This window comes from Streptopelia decaocto, assembly GCF_964273445.1.
Source record: "Streptopelia decaocto genome assembly, chromosome: 1".
NCBI classification, from domain to species: Eukaryota; Metazoa; Chordata; class Aves; order Columbiformes; family Columbidae; genus Streptopelia; species Streptopelia decaocto.
Window position 1 is genome coordinate 52,173,020 of NC_138663.1, and position 14,290 is coordinate 52,187,309.

The 14,290-nt window shown below is 36.9% G+C and overlaps 1 protein-coding gene across 1 annotated transcript in view; it reads right to left on the reverse strand.

Moving 5' to 3' along the window:
- Nucleotides 1-2,902: 2,902 nt before the first annotated feature.
- The window catches only part of PTPRQ (protein tyrosine phosphatase receptor type Q), a gene marked incomplete at its 5' end in the record, with an annotated part of 130,414 nt that continues 119,026 nt past the window's right edge, over nt 2,903-14,290 (reverse strand). Inside the window, 7 exons of the mRNA XM_082063008.1 lie at nt 2,903-3,004; nt 3,290-3,413; nt 7,061-7,196; nt 8,947-9,095; nt 11,297-11,422; nt 11,535-11,669; nt 14,148-14,224. Coding sequence (XP_081919134.1) covers nt 2,967-3,004; nt 3,290-3,413; nt 7,061-7,196; nt 8,947-9,095; nt 11,297-11,422; nt 11,535-11,669; nt 14,148-14,224 — 785 coding nt within the window. The 3' untranslated portion in view covers nt 2,903-2,966. The remainder of the gene's footprint in view (nt 3,005-3,289; nt 3,414-7,060; nt 7,197-8,946; nt 9,096-11,296; nt 11,423-11,534; nt 11,670-14,147; nt 14,225-14,290) is intronic.

Below are 14,290 nucleotides of genomic sequence, written 5' to 3' on the forward strand. Positions count from 1 at the left end.
ATTTTAAAAACCTGTTTCTTCTATGTGTGGAGATATATCAGTCCCTACAGAAACTGACGAATAATTTAAAACAGTATGACCTAATTTCAATACAATTGGAATAATCCTATAGAATTTGTGTATTCTTCAGTTTTTATTAATTCAGTTTCTAATTTTGATGATAGATTACACTATATTACTAGCACCAAGAATGTGTAGAAAACTGAGTGGCAAAATTAAAAATGAAAACGGTGTGCTGCTTTATGTATATTATATACATTCTTAAAATAGCAATTGGACAAATTCTGTTTGCCTCCAGCTCTCCAGGTCTGTCTGCAGCACCACCATAGGAGCCATTGCGTAGGGGAAGGAGGGCTGGAACACAAGAGACTATGTGGAAATTCTTCCTTCACGACTGTACAGAGGTCTAGGGGATCTCATGGGACACAGCTGCTCCTCTATCCCTCTAAACCATTGGCAGGCACACAAGAAGGTCAATGAACTACTGCTGTATTTAAATGGAAAACCAGTTTTGGGGGAGAATTTCTTGGAGATATTTCTTTCCGTGACTGTGTATCTTATGACTTATGATCAGCTTACCCTGAATATTGGATTTTACCCTAAAGACAACATAAAATGTGTCAAGGTAGCATGTACCCGATTGCTTACATCAAATTGTATAATAAACTACTTGAATTATTTTTCAGTTTTTCACTTTGCCTCTAGAGGAAAGAGAGTCACATATTTTACTAAGTTGTCAGCCAAGCACGCTACTGAATGTCATGTTTGACTGCAGCCAGGTTCCCTAATGGAGGATATAGGAACCTTCATCATTAAATATTTTATAAAATAGAAAACACTTAAGCACATTTGGAACTTCTGGAGTTCATCTGTAAGTTGTACAAGGCTTCTTAGCTTTTTCCTTGAAAGAGGAATGAACACATACAGATATTCCACCATTGTGTATATAAGATTATATAAGATTATGACTCTATAATGTCAATTTATCACAGCGCTGCATGTACAGCTACCAAGTACAAATACAAATCATGAAAAACATCTGTAAGTCCCTATAAGCAATTTGTCAGAATCCTTTAAAGTACATGTATAATAAATGAAGAACACATGTTTCATAGGAACCAAATGAAACTAGAGCTGTACCGAATGCTTTGCCAGAGACTTGAACAGCTGTGGACATCACCTCTCTCTCTACCCAGCTTTAAAAGGCATTGTTTTCCTTTTAGCTTGACAGGTGATGTTTACAGTACCGTCAGTCTTCTTGAGAGACAGATTGCCCAAAATATCCCTGTAGACCACTTCCATCTCCTGCAATGCTGTCTTTTGATTTTCATTTTAGATATTTGGCACTTTCCTCACCGCACCATCCTTGCCAGCTTCTAAAAAGACATCAAACACCTATTGTCATTTACTTAAGAAAAAATGTCATGTGACATGCTGTATAGCATTGTCTGTCTGGCAGCTACAGTTAAGAGATGGAGAAGTTTTGTTCACTTACAGTTCTGTTCATAGTGTGCGCACACAAATACACTCACACGCATGAATCTTTCGAGATACTAAAGAGTTTTGTCTGACTTCCCTGAGCTCGATGCCTCAGCAAGGCTATGGATTTCTTCTGTTTGAACAAGAATATATGATGGCAACTTCAAAGTCTCTCTGCTATTATGTTTTGCATCTCAGATTAAGGTCACAGCTTTAGTATTATTCAGAATGATACATTTCTTTCCACAGAGAAAAACTTTGCCATTAACCCTCCCCCCAATAGTATCAATTGAATACTGTCACTTCTGTGTAAACCTTGGACAGACCATTTAAATGTCTCTTTATAGTCTTCCTACTCTATCAGTTCTTTGCTTCTTGAATAAGAGCTTGCTGCTTCTTTCATTCCTGTTTCAGATTTGTTTCTGATAATGATAATCAGTGAGAGTTGAAGATACTTTATTTTACTAAATCTCTGAATATTAGTTCCCATATTTTCAGTGTCTATAGTGATTTGCCAAACCTGAGAAAGGAGCAATAACTTTTTTACTTGACAACCTTCTGTTATAAAATATATTGTTATTGAATTCTGAGTAACCTTTCAAAATACTGAACACTGTTATGTTAAAGAAATATGAACACATTATAAAGATTCTATTACTCAAGTCAATCTAACATGCATTACAATGTGTGATAAATTTGTAGTTTACTTTGTTTTATCTGCTTTTAAAAGTAGTAGGAATGTAAAATACTTTATTCAGGACTGAACATATGCAATCACCATTGTGTATTTAAAAATAAAACAATCCGCTGATCATAGGATAGTTTAAATAGCCCCAAGTGTCCCTGAAGAGCTACTGTGTGCTGCGTAAAAGCTGAATAATCCTCCCTATGTCAGAAGGTGACTCTTCAGCTGTTCAGGATCACAAGCTGATATGCTACCACTTGTAAAAAAATAAAAGATTCAAAACACAATAACATATATTTAGGTAAAAATCACTGTGATGGTATTGGAATTAATCTGCAAGAGCTGACAACACTGAAACCAATCTAGCAAGAATGATTCAAGGAACTGTAACTTTTACTTAAAACCAAACCACAAATAACACAGCAAATTCACACCAAAATAAATTCAATGAGAATATGAAATTTTTACATCATATTTGGCTCACTTTTCTTCTTTTACAAAGATAACTGGAAAAAAGAAATATGTTCAAACACTCCTTCTATTTAAATATATACTGAATGCAGTATTTGTAGATTGCCAGAAGTGCAGTCTGTGCAAAAGTACTCCAAATCATTATTTCTTGGTGATCTGAATAAAATACTTCAACATATTTATGAAGGCACATTGATAGAAGAAAAGCTGTTTCAATTGTCTGTGTTTGCTTTAATCATCAAAATAGGGGAATTCACTTTGGCCTGTGTGCTTAGAAAAATAGGACTTTGACTTTCAAAGTCTCATTAGCCTTAATATTTAGTCTTGGTATTTACATCGTAGTTTCTTCCCATTCAAGCTCCACATCACCTACAAAAGAAACAGATACATTACATTAACCTGCCTTGTAAAAAAATGTAACTAGTGGCAGACAACTGTTTTGGCTGAATTTTAAAGATCTTGCAGGGAAAGAAGTGGAAAGCTTGAGAAATGACTATTACCGTGAGCGAGACTAATGGACAACAAAATGCTAGAAAATTACACTTCTGAAGCAAGAAAATTCATGTCACAGTATTTGTTTATACTTCTTAGTCTGGACAAGTCAATGTACCTGCTATGAAAAAATAATATTTGAGACAATCTGCCTCTCCTTACCTTCCATGGCATCCAGAGAGTCCATCTTTTGCAGTGCTGAATAATTCACAAAACATATGGGCTGACTACTTCCCTTGCTTGCCAGCAGATCCAATACACATTGATGCAAAAATATATATTGTGCCTGTAAGATGTGAATTTAAAGATGCTTGATTAGAAGAAAAGTGTAACTCTAATACAATATATATATATGTATATATAACATTTAGATGTTCTCAAAGTAACTGCAGTTTAACTAAACAATCTCAATACTTTGATGATATCATATATGCCTGATCTGGTTTCATTCATTATGAGGCATAATGCATTAAAATTTGTCAAAACACGTTAATTCTTTAGCCCAGTAAGATATATGGAATTAGACTAATCCTAACTGAGACTAATATGTTGTTCCACAATTTTCTGTAAAGATTTCTTCTACAAAAAGTTTTTTGATTACTTTTGCCACTAGATTCTGACTGAAGAAACAGAACCACGTGAATGTAATATTTAGATAAGAAAATTTTCCTCTTTCTAGCATACAGAAAACCAGCAGGGTGCACTCAAATGCAAAAGTTCAAGTAAATCTACATGTTCTATGAGCATGCACCATTGCTAAGAGCAAAAAAAACCCATTATTTTTTAGTGATCCTCTTGGACCATTATTTTTAGTGATCCTCTTGGACTGCAGCATCATTTTTAACATATTATAGTGCAAAGAGTGGGCAACTAAAGTTAATCTGACACTTCCAAGGATGTAAAATAACCCTGGGTAATGATTGCTGAAAAGAGGGGGGAAAAAAAAAGGTAACATAAGGATAATGTAAGAATGAAATAAAGTAATGAAAACAGATAGAAAATAAATGGATTGTGGCTATCTTCACATAGGAGAAGTCCTGTGTATGTAGATGCAAAAAATGAGCCAGATCACAAATTCTTCTGGGTTGGAAGGGACGTCTTGAGATCACCTAGTGCAACTCCCACTGCTCAAGCTGGATCAGCTAAAGCACATTACCCAAGACCCTGTCCAGATGGGTTTTGAACTTCTCCACAGACAGAGATGACCAAACTAACTTGAATGTTTTAGACTTTTGAATGGGTAAATACGTTAGTGTACTTTTTTCTGCTCAATAATTGCTATTGTGTTTTAGACCTGCCATCAGTTTTCAATTCAAGTGTCCCCGATTCATAAGAGCTATTTGTTTACATGGATATGGTTTAGGGTCACAGCTCCAGAGCCATGAATAATTAAAACAGGCTTTCACAGGCCCCTGAAGTACACAGTATCATTACACTTTTCCATAGCTCATTTACTGAAGCATTACTTCAAACTAGCCTTTGTACTTGCCTTGGCAAGGTGATAAACTTTAACAGATCCGCTGGACAAATATGGATTTCTAGAATGAAGGTCTTAAGTTTCAGTAGAGTTTGGTTATTCTAATTCAGAAAGCAGACTCTGAAAGCTCCATAATCTCTTGCATTCATACAGCTACTTGTCGGCAATGAAAATTTTTCTGGTTTGGCCAGGGGAAAGTGAAGCAAGACACCTGGGGACTGTATGTGTGACCAATTATTTTCCCAGTTACAGTTAATGACATTCTTAATTATTTGAAAGTCTTTCTACAGTTGGTAGTGGGAGACAGAATAAAAAAGTTCACTAAAGTTTAGGTTGTACGGTTGTAGTCCAAGGGCAGGTCTTGGTAACATACAGGCCAGCAGGCAGAGTACCAGGATATTGAAATTATATTTACATTACAGAAGTAAACAGTGTCTGGGTACATCGCCAGCTGGGGCAACTTGATCATCCAAGCTAATTCAAATTAATTGGATAGTCCCTCACATATTTTTGATCCATGTGAACCAGCACTATCTCTAATGCCCAGGTGTGTTTCAGGAGTTACTACAGACTATGGGTCGATTCCTGTAGAAAGCCTGGATGTGGCTATGCAGAGATGTTTAATTGCACAGATGTGGGCCATATTGTGCCCATTGACTACAGTAACAGAGGGTAACAGAGAGTGCCCCTGTTGGCAAAATGGGAACTATTTTGAAGCTATAATCAAGCAAAAAACAGGTCTAAGAACAACTAGTTTTAATTTATTTTACTCATAGATCTTACAGACAGTTTGACTGAGGGATCTCTAAATTGAGTTCTGGGAAGGAATTGCTCCTCTGTTCATATCTTCTATGTTGATCACATAAAAATCTCAATTAGAGACTACTAAACAGTTTTATAACAGAACTGTCAGACTAGTTTGACTACTGAATCTGCCATAAAACTTTACAAGATTTGGTTCTCTTTGGGCAAGTTTTAGTGCTGATCTCATTTTGTACTTTTGCAAACGTGAGCTAGGAATAGCCTGGTTAGAGAATACCCTGCCTCAGGATTTTGCAGTTAGCATATAGATCAATACTTGATCTGCTTGGAATCAGAACTACAAGACCATCATCTTGTATTGCACTTTGGCACATTGTTTTCCAGTCTCTGCCAAAATACGCAAATGAAGAAGTACACAAAAATAATAAAAACGTACATTGAACTTATCAAATGTCTTACTATTTTAAGATTTTATTTTGGCCTTTGCCTGATTTTCAGATTATTCCGATTCTGGTCAAAAGTTTGAAACGGCAACCAACAAAAGTATTCCCAGAATACATGATCACAGGAAAGCCCTGGCAATTGTTTAACTGCATCAAGACTTCAAAAGGAAAAACTGAAAGCAATTGGTAATTGGACAGTACCTTACAAGAAACAGCATGACACATTATCACCAGAAGGTCTCACAAAATCTTCTGAAGTGCAGTTGCTAAAGAGAGGTTAACCTCTCTTTGTACATTGACACACTTTTCTTATATTCTGACATGATATAGAAGCACAGAATTGCATTCCCAAAGGAACAAGTCTCCTTGCATTAAAATCAGTTGAAATCCATCTGTCATATGGAAGTTCATCCTGAAACTGCTCACCCACACTGAGAAACTGGTAAGTCCTCCTGTAGACTCAAAGGGTTGAGGCAGCAGCCTAGGGTTAGATCTGGCCTGCAGGAGACTTATGGCCAGAATCCTTTTGCAAAAGGGCTGGATTTCCATTCCACTGGATGTGAAAGATCAGCTTTAAATTCTGCTGTTACACCTTTACAAATACCCAGATCTCCAGGTACAGCAGAGGGCTTCCTTACTAGCAGGTCATCACTAACTTGTATCCATACTCACTAAGTCTGCCAGAAATGCACTTTTTTAGACCCATAAACCACCATTGCCTTTATTTTGCAAACTCCGAAGCCTGTGCTTAATTCTGTCCATATGTGTTATTTTATTTGAAACAATTTAAAAAGAATCAAGGAATCACTAATGAGGTCCAAGGTACATGAATATTTAAATGTTTGGAGGACTGTGCTACATATGTATGCAAAAAATACGCGTAGTATAGTAGTAAATAAAGTCAAATTATGTAGTGCATGAGCAAATCCATTTTTTATTTAACAACTGTTCTTCACACAAAACTCGAACTTTCTCAAAATCTGAGAAATTATGATTTAGGTTCTAAAAACTAAATTTCTCAGCAGTCTTTTTGGCACTTGTCAAGACTTTGCTGGCCAAATATACTTAAATAGATAAAAAGAATATATTTACATGATGCTTGAAATGCAAATAAAAGCAGGATTTGGTAGACAATGTATTAGCTGCCTGATTGTTATGAGCTTTCTTGTCTTATTTTGTAGGAGATCAGATCATCAGATGACTAATTTTTAAAAACGAGGAAAACAGAATGGATAATTATATAAATCTTACCAGATTCTGTACCATGCACATTCTTTCACTTCTTAATTCAGCTACAAGTCCATAGATATCCACAAAATCATGGTCATTTATGTGTTGGGTTAAATGGTCAAGTGCAATATAAACACCTGTTCTTCCAACACCAGCACTGCAAACATAATACACAGGATAAAATAAAGTTTTTTTTGTTTTTAGTATAAAATATTTTCTTAGAATGTTCTAGTTAAATGAAGTTTATTGTGAAAAGAAAACTTTGGAAAAAAAATAATCTTTTCCAGTATTTTCTTGTGTGTGTGTGAACATCTCTTGAGTCATGTTCTGATTCTGATTTTACAAAGGATTGCATCGGACAAATGAGATATAATTAAAGCAAGCCTGTAAAAGGGAAAAAAAATGCTTCTACAGCTTTTCCGTGAATTTTCTAGAGCTCACTAATTCAAAGAAAATAAATCACAAGATTTTGTGAAATTACACACACCTGGATTCTGTGATGTTTTTGGTGTATGAGACAAAACAACAAAGGATCTAGCAAAACATTTAGATCAAAATACTTTTAAATGGAGGAGGTGTGTGCAAGATGCTGGTAGCTACCCTTGTTTTATTTCAAGGTTTGAAAACAAATAGAATTTTCTCAAAATAACTGTCAGGCTTCTCTGCAGTTAGTGTAATAAATGCAGAGTATATCACTGCAGATATTCAGGAAAAGTGTAGCAAAACTCTCTTGAACCTGCAAGATCTAATGAGTAGAAAATAATGAATGAGCTTTCTGGATGTGGGAGCACATACTGCCGCTTTATAACGCCGGGAATTTGAGCACAGGTGGAGTATATGGCCCGTGCTGACCCTTTAAGGTATCTGTGTTGGGGAAAGGGAATGGTATTCATTGCAGAGGGGCCCTGGGATATGTAAGTGTCCTCAAAACATGGAAAGCTTGTAGTTCTCTCCTGTAACAATCACTCTGGCCCTTGCAGTAGAGGAAAATGTCAAATAAAACAAGGCTGTATTACCCATTGTGGGTGGCACCTGTAGGACACCGAGGACAAATAAAAAGAGCTCCCATGCATAATAACTGCACGGTTAGGGAAGAGATAAGTGGCACCAAACCCAGCTTTTTCCTTCCACGCATTTCCAAACTCACACCGAGTGAGAAGGAGGCAAAGAATCAATTGTAGAGCTCTGAATCCAGATCACTATTTTGGAGTGCACCCACTCATTTGGTAGGAACACTGACCTGCTTATAAAATGCAGACACACTCACCACCTTCCTGAAGACTTAGCCTTCCCCACACACTTAATCTTTGAAATTGCTATTTAAGAGTGTTCAGTATGAAATCAATGGAAACTATGACAGCTGAACACCTCTAACCACCAGTCCATTTATTTGAGAATCTAAATATAGATTTTAGCTGTTTACAGGCATCCAAACTTGAAATCTGGCATGTACAAACCCTTATTCCTGTTTGTCATTATCTGTGGCTCCCAAATAGTTTCTTCTTCTTGTTATGTGACATGTACATTTTAAATACAATTTTAACATATTTCTTAAAAAGATCTATAATTACAGTAGAAGTAATTAAAACAAACATGTCAGTTGCTATTTGTCTTTTTACAATAAAGAGGAAAATTGAGATAAATCCAGCAGTACCTTATGGTAATTGTTGAAGTAACTGTTTCACTGACATCACCTCAATGGGATTTCCATGGAGGGAAGAACAGGCACACTTTGGCATTTTACCTCCTAGAAAGGACTAAGGGGCATGGCTAGAAAAACCCTCACCACTGTCCATACTAGAACCATACTTGTGCACTCAGTTTTCATTGTTCTTGTGCCTTCTTCAAGCATTAATACACACTTGAAATTCTAAGATACTAAAGGATGATTTGGTGAATACGCTTACCTGCAGTGAACCACCATCGGTGTATTATCATGTGCTCGACTTGCACGGATAAGTTTTACAAAATGAATAATTGGTGCAGTAGTTTCGGGGACGCCATGTTCCGGCCAAGAAGTAAAGTTACACTGCCGCACCATCATGCAGTCCCCATGCTGAAAAATACAAAATAAGACAATTTTTAAAGAAGAAAGGTGACAGGAAATCAAGGAAGCTACATATAACCTTCTCAGCAATTTCATGTAAGAAAGTAAGTCAGAATAGCTTAATAATTGTAGTATGTATCAAGACATAACTTGTCAGGCACAGGTCTTCTGGCAGGTTTTCTAAGAGATGGCATCAAGTCCATCCTTCAGGAAGTATTAATTACTTCAGCAGTCACTCTCCATTTGACTTCAGTCACTGTATCAATGTGATTTGTAGATACAGGGTGAAGTTTCTATTGCTCATTTAGAAGTCTAGTGAACTGGGATGACAAATTTATTCAGGGAAAATCAGCCATTCTAGGATTGATCTACTGTAGTAAAGGGAAGCACACATACATTGTTAAATACGGATCTATTTTTTAAGTGTTTGATGCCCTCTCAATCACAGCAGCAGCAATAGTAACTCAAAAGCTGGTTATTATCTGATACCTACATTAATTATGAAGGACATAAGAATAAAAGCACTGTGTAATGACAACGGCCTGTCTAGACCACCAGTATCCTGTGTCCAACAGTATTCAAGGAAAAATCTTAGGGAAAATCATAAAACATGACAACAAGGTGTTTATAGGTCCACAGAATATTCTTTCCATTCTTAATAGTTTGTGACTTGTGAACTGCCTTGGATAGAGGTGGTATCTCAAAATTTAATAGCACTTGTCAGAATTTTCTTCTACTAATTTGTCTAGGTTTTATGAAGCCCTGTAAATTTTTAGCATTCACAACATCTTGCAGCAAGGAGCATTGCAGTTTAATCAACTGTTGTATAATGAACCAGTTCCTTTTTAAAAAAAATTATTTTGAACCAACCTCTTGATCTTTTCATGCTGTAAGAACCACTGAAAAACTGTGAATGATTATGTGTAGTAACTACTTTGGGTCCGTATTTTTAAACTGGCCAACATAAAACCAAAAGAGAAGTGACTTTGCAAGCAATATGGCAATAATTGTGAATAATATGCCTCACATATGCTTTTTACCTTCACTGGAAGATCATCAACAATTCATCCATTTGTGAATGGAAGATGAAGTACAATCTTGGAGTCAGCAATATGGCACATTTAATGACATGCTTATAAAGGACACAGCTTCTTGTTCAGGGTAGTTCAGCTGGAGTAAATGGATCTCTTAGTCAACTCAGGTTATGTTTTGTTTTCTTTTCAGCCTCGCCTTGGTTAACACAGATGAATTTGCATTTTGCTGGCATGTATTTTTACTCTAAATAGTCCCTTTTCCAGTCTTGTTTATGTCTTATTTAAGCTGAAAAAAAAGTTAATCTTCTCTCACTCACTTTAAAATGTTCAGTTGTCCTGTACTATGTGCACAGCATATCCTTATGGGGTGACCACTGAGACAATCCCTGATTTGCTATGTTCCTTTTGTCATGTGCACATGCCACAGGATGGTAATGCACGTATTTGGATGACCGAGCTCAGCTCCTAGGATCTGGCAGGACTACATGCAGTGCAGGTCAGTGTTGGGAGTGCAAGACAGGGCTGACCATCTTGGGTCATTACACCCAGATTGCTTTCTGAGCCCACCTACTGGTCTGACAATGCTGCTGGGCGCTACTTTTTCCAAAGAGTGGAAATTATAGTTGTGGATCACAAGAAAGATGAACATCTATGCCGTACCCTTACCCCCCTTCCCAGCACAAAGAGTGGGAGTAATACTGATGATTCTCATTTATATTGGGTGAATCTCCTGGGGGTGGAGGCCAAAATGACCGGTGGTACAATGAAAAACAGCTGCGCTGCACCAGAGAATCTTGCCCTTTAATCTGAGAGGGATACATTCAAAGGGATTTGTCTGATCCCAGAATGGTTAGGATTACTCCTTTCTAGAAGAGACAACTGAGGTGTCCAAATAGAAACTTCACCTCCCACCAGACCAGAGGTTCAGTAACCTTGATAGGCCCTTCGTAGCAGGTCAGCCACACAACTCTTTGTGACAGAAACTGGAGAAAATTCTCAGGAAAAACAAAACAAAAAACAAGCCAGGAATGAAAAGGCAAGAAAACTAGGTGCTACAATGTATTTGCATTAAAAGAGTAAAATAACAACACTGATAGCTGGTTGGGATGGAGCACATCTGATATTCTTTGAGGTGTTGGATGGGTTTTATTAACTCAGCTCCCAGTTCTGGCTTACCCGTTCGATTTTTAGATCTCTGATGGTCCAGTCTATTTGAGTATCTTCCATCAATTTAGTAATCACTATATCCCCAAACACAGTAACTGGTTTATTATCTTCTGGCCAGTACTGATGACATCTTATCTGCAGGAAGATGATTACAAATTAACAGTGATCATATTTCAGTTTTGACAGAAACTACATACAGAATTTCCAATTATATCAAAAGCTGTTAATTGGTACACTGGTAACTTACTCGTCCTTTTTCAAAACATTGTGTAAGCATCACAAGTGTTTTTGCTCTTGTCTCCCACACCATTCTCCAGAAATCGCCCACTGTTCCTGGTAATGGTCCCTGAGTTGCAATAAACTCATTTGGACATAAATAACCCTAAGAAAAAGAAAATATTTAATATATAATTGCTGGCAAGGACAAAAAGAGTTTGCATGTGACTCATAGCTGTGCCTGTAGCTATCATGCCTAAGGCTAGAACCTTCTCAAACATACTAAATGAGTTGGCAAAGGCCTGGCCAATCATTGTATGGCAGATGGCCTTGGAAACCTCAGGAAGCAATGGCATTTTTCCACCATGCAGATCAGTTATGAACCAATGTTGTAATAAAGTCTGGGAAATTACATCCTAATAGAAACGTATTTAGTAGAGAAATTACAGGGACGTCGGGTCAGTAATTCCCATTTAAAAATACTCGAGCTTACACGTTAGCCATACTGCAGATTCAGCCAGAGGAGACCAAGAACTGTGTCAGACAGAGGCCAGCACACTAGAACTAAATAGTGTTAAGGAGCAGTGGAGCCAGGGAACCCACTAGAGAGCTGAGAGATAATGCAATCTACACACCCCATTGATGACATTGTCCTCCAGTGATCCTCAGGAGTCTACTGTTGTAACTTAGGGATGGACCTCATTCAAACAAATGATGTCTGACAAAAGGTCTTTGAGAAACCTACTGTAGGGGTTGACTTTTATTTTAATGTTGGCTTCCACTGTTTCGTTCATTTATAAATTGATGTAAAACTTTGGGAGAAGGAAGTTTGTTGAAAAAAAATCTGTGTAAATGTTGCCAGTGCACAGGTTTTCATGGGTCTGTTTTCTCAAAGAAACTAAGTGTACCCTGCAGAACTCTATGTCCTACAGAAGGTGTAAAATAACAACAATAGCAATAATAGCAATAAATTTATGCTGTAAAGCTAGAAGTCTATAATATCACAGAGTTCAGCTTATTGCTCAAAACAACTGTCACACTGGTTTATAGCACCACCGAAGCTCCTTGTTGGAATTATAACCCTATAATTCACAGCTGCCTGTTACTTATTCCATCTATAATATACAGAACAGGTGGCAGTGAGAAACTATGTTAATCCTCCCTAGTTTAAGAGTGAAGTGAGAAACTGTAATTCGGGGATGTAAAGCTTACAGTACAGTTACTGACTTTTTCTTGTTTAACCAATGAAAATAAAAGTAGCATCCAGGTTCCCATTTGTTAGAACTATATACAAGATCTCTTTTTACCTCTTTTTATATGTATGCATATATATATACACCTAGATAAATAGGTAGGTAAACACACACACATATTGTATATTTACAGATATATGCATTTATATATTTACACACCTACAAACATGGAAAGTGAGATCATATAGAGGGAAAAGCTTTAGCCCTGAGAAATGGTGACATTACAGTTGTTTATTCACTGATGAACGGTGACCTAAAGAGAGATCCCTGTATGCAGTACAGATATGCAAGATCTCAGCAGGGAGCACTCTCTGCAGCTGGCTTTTGCTGCAGCTTTTTGGAAGTTGCTGCTGGTGTTCCCTTCCTAAACCCTGACATGCCAGTGACAGGGAGGGTAAAGACCCGGCCATGCTCCGAGGTGTCTGGTCTTCTCAGTGGTTCTGTGTATAGTCCCAGCCTCAAGTAACCACGTAGTATGGCTCTTCTATTCTGCTACCTGTCAGAATCAGGACATTCCATATAAAGTGAATAAATAGCTTTTGCTAATGAGAAAGAAAGATGCTGTTAAGACATCCATTCTCAACTCTATCACTTGTTCCCTGTCAATGTCTCTTAGTTACTTGGAAATAACTATTTCTACTTGACAGGGTGTCATTTGTTTAGACTACAGTCAGCATGTCTTGCATTACATTTGAATAGTGCTTGAAATCACCTGAGACCACCAGTCACTTCTACAACATAATAAATGCATAATTATAAGTGTTACTTTGAGCTTCAATGGGAAGAAATTATACAGGCAAGACTAGAGACAGAAAAATATAGAGGAAGAATTTACTGAGAACACAGTTAGAAAACAGAAGGTCTAGGAAGAAAGCTGAGGTTTAGAAGTATAATACTTGTTTATTCTTCAAGAAGCCTATTTTCCTCCATCCTGACTTTCACCACATAATAAGGGGCATACCAATCCCACTCACCAAAATTATTAGCCATTTCTGTGAACTTTCCAGTTCAGTTATCTTTACATTGTCCTGTTTGTATATAATTACTTCAACTTCTGAACCAAAAGACAAAATAAGACTTGTCTCTAAACAATTGACCTCATTGGGAGTTTCACTATTGTCTTTAATGATAATGGTATGAAAGAACTTACAGAAAGTAATTTGCAGGACAAAGTTTTGATTACTACTGAAAATCATTGCTTAGCAATGAAAATAGGATAATTTACATTTTTAACTAGTCATGTTCAATGCCACAGAAGTCACTTGAACCACCCCATGCAAAAGTAGCCATAGTGAATGAAAGTAAAATTAGAATACTGTATTTGTGAGATATTTTACGACTCTTCTACCAGAAAACAAATACAGTAAAAATGTGAGAGACTTTCTACTTACAGACACATAGCTGGCATTAATGTAGTCAGATCCAGGAACAGCAGCATCAGGCATGAGTTTTACTCTGTTGTTATTATCTGTTAAGGAAATAAAGTCTAGTTAACTAAAAGAACTGTTCAAAAACCATAGACACATGTGACAAG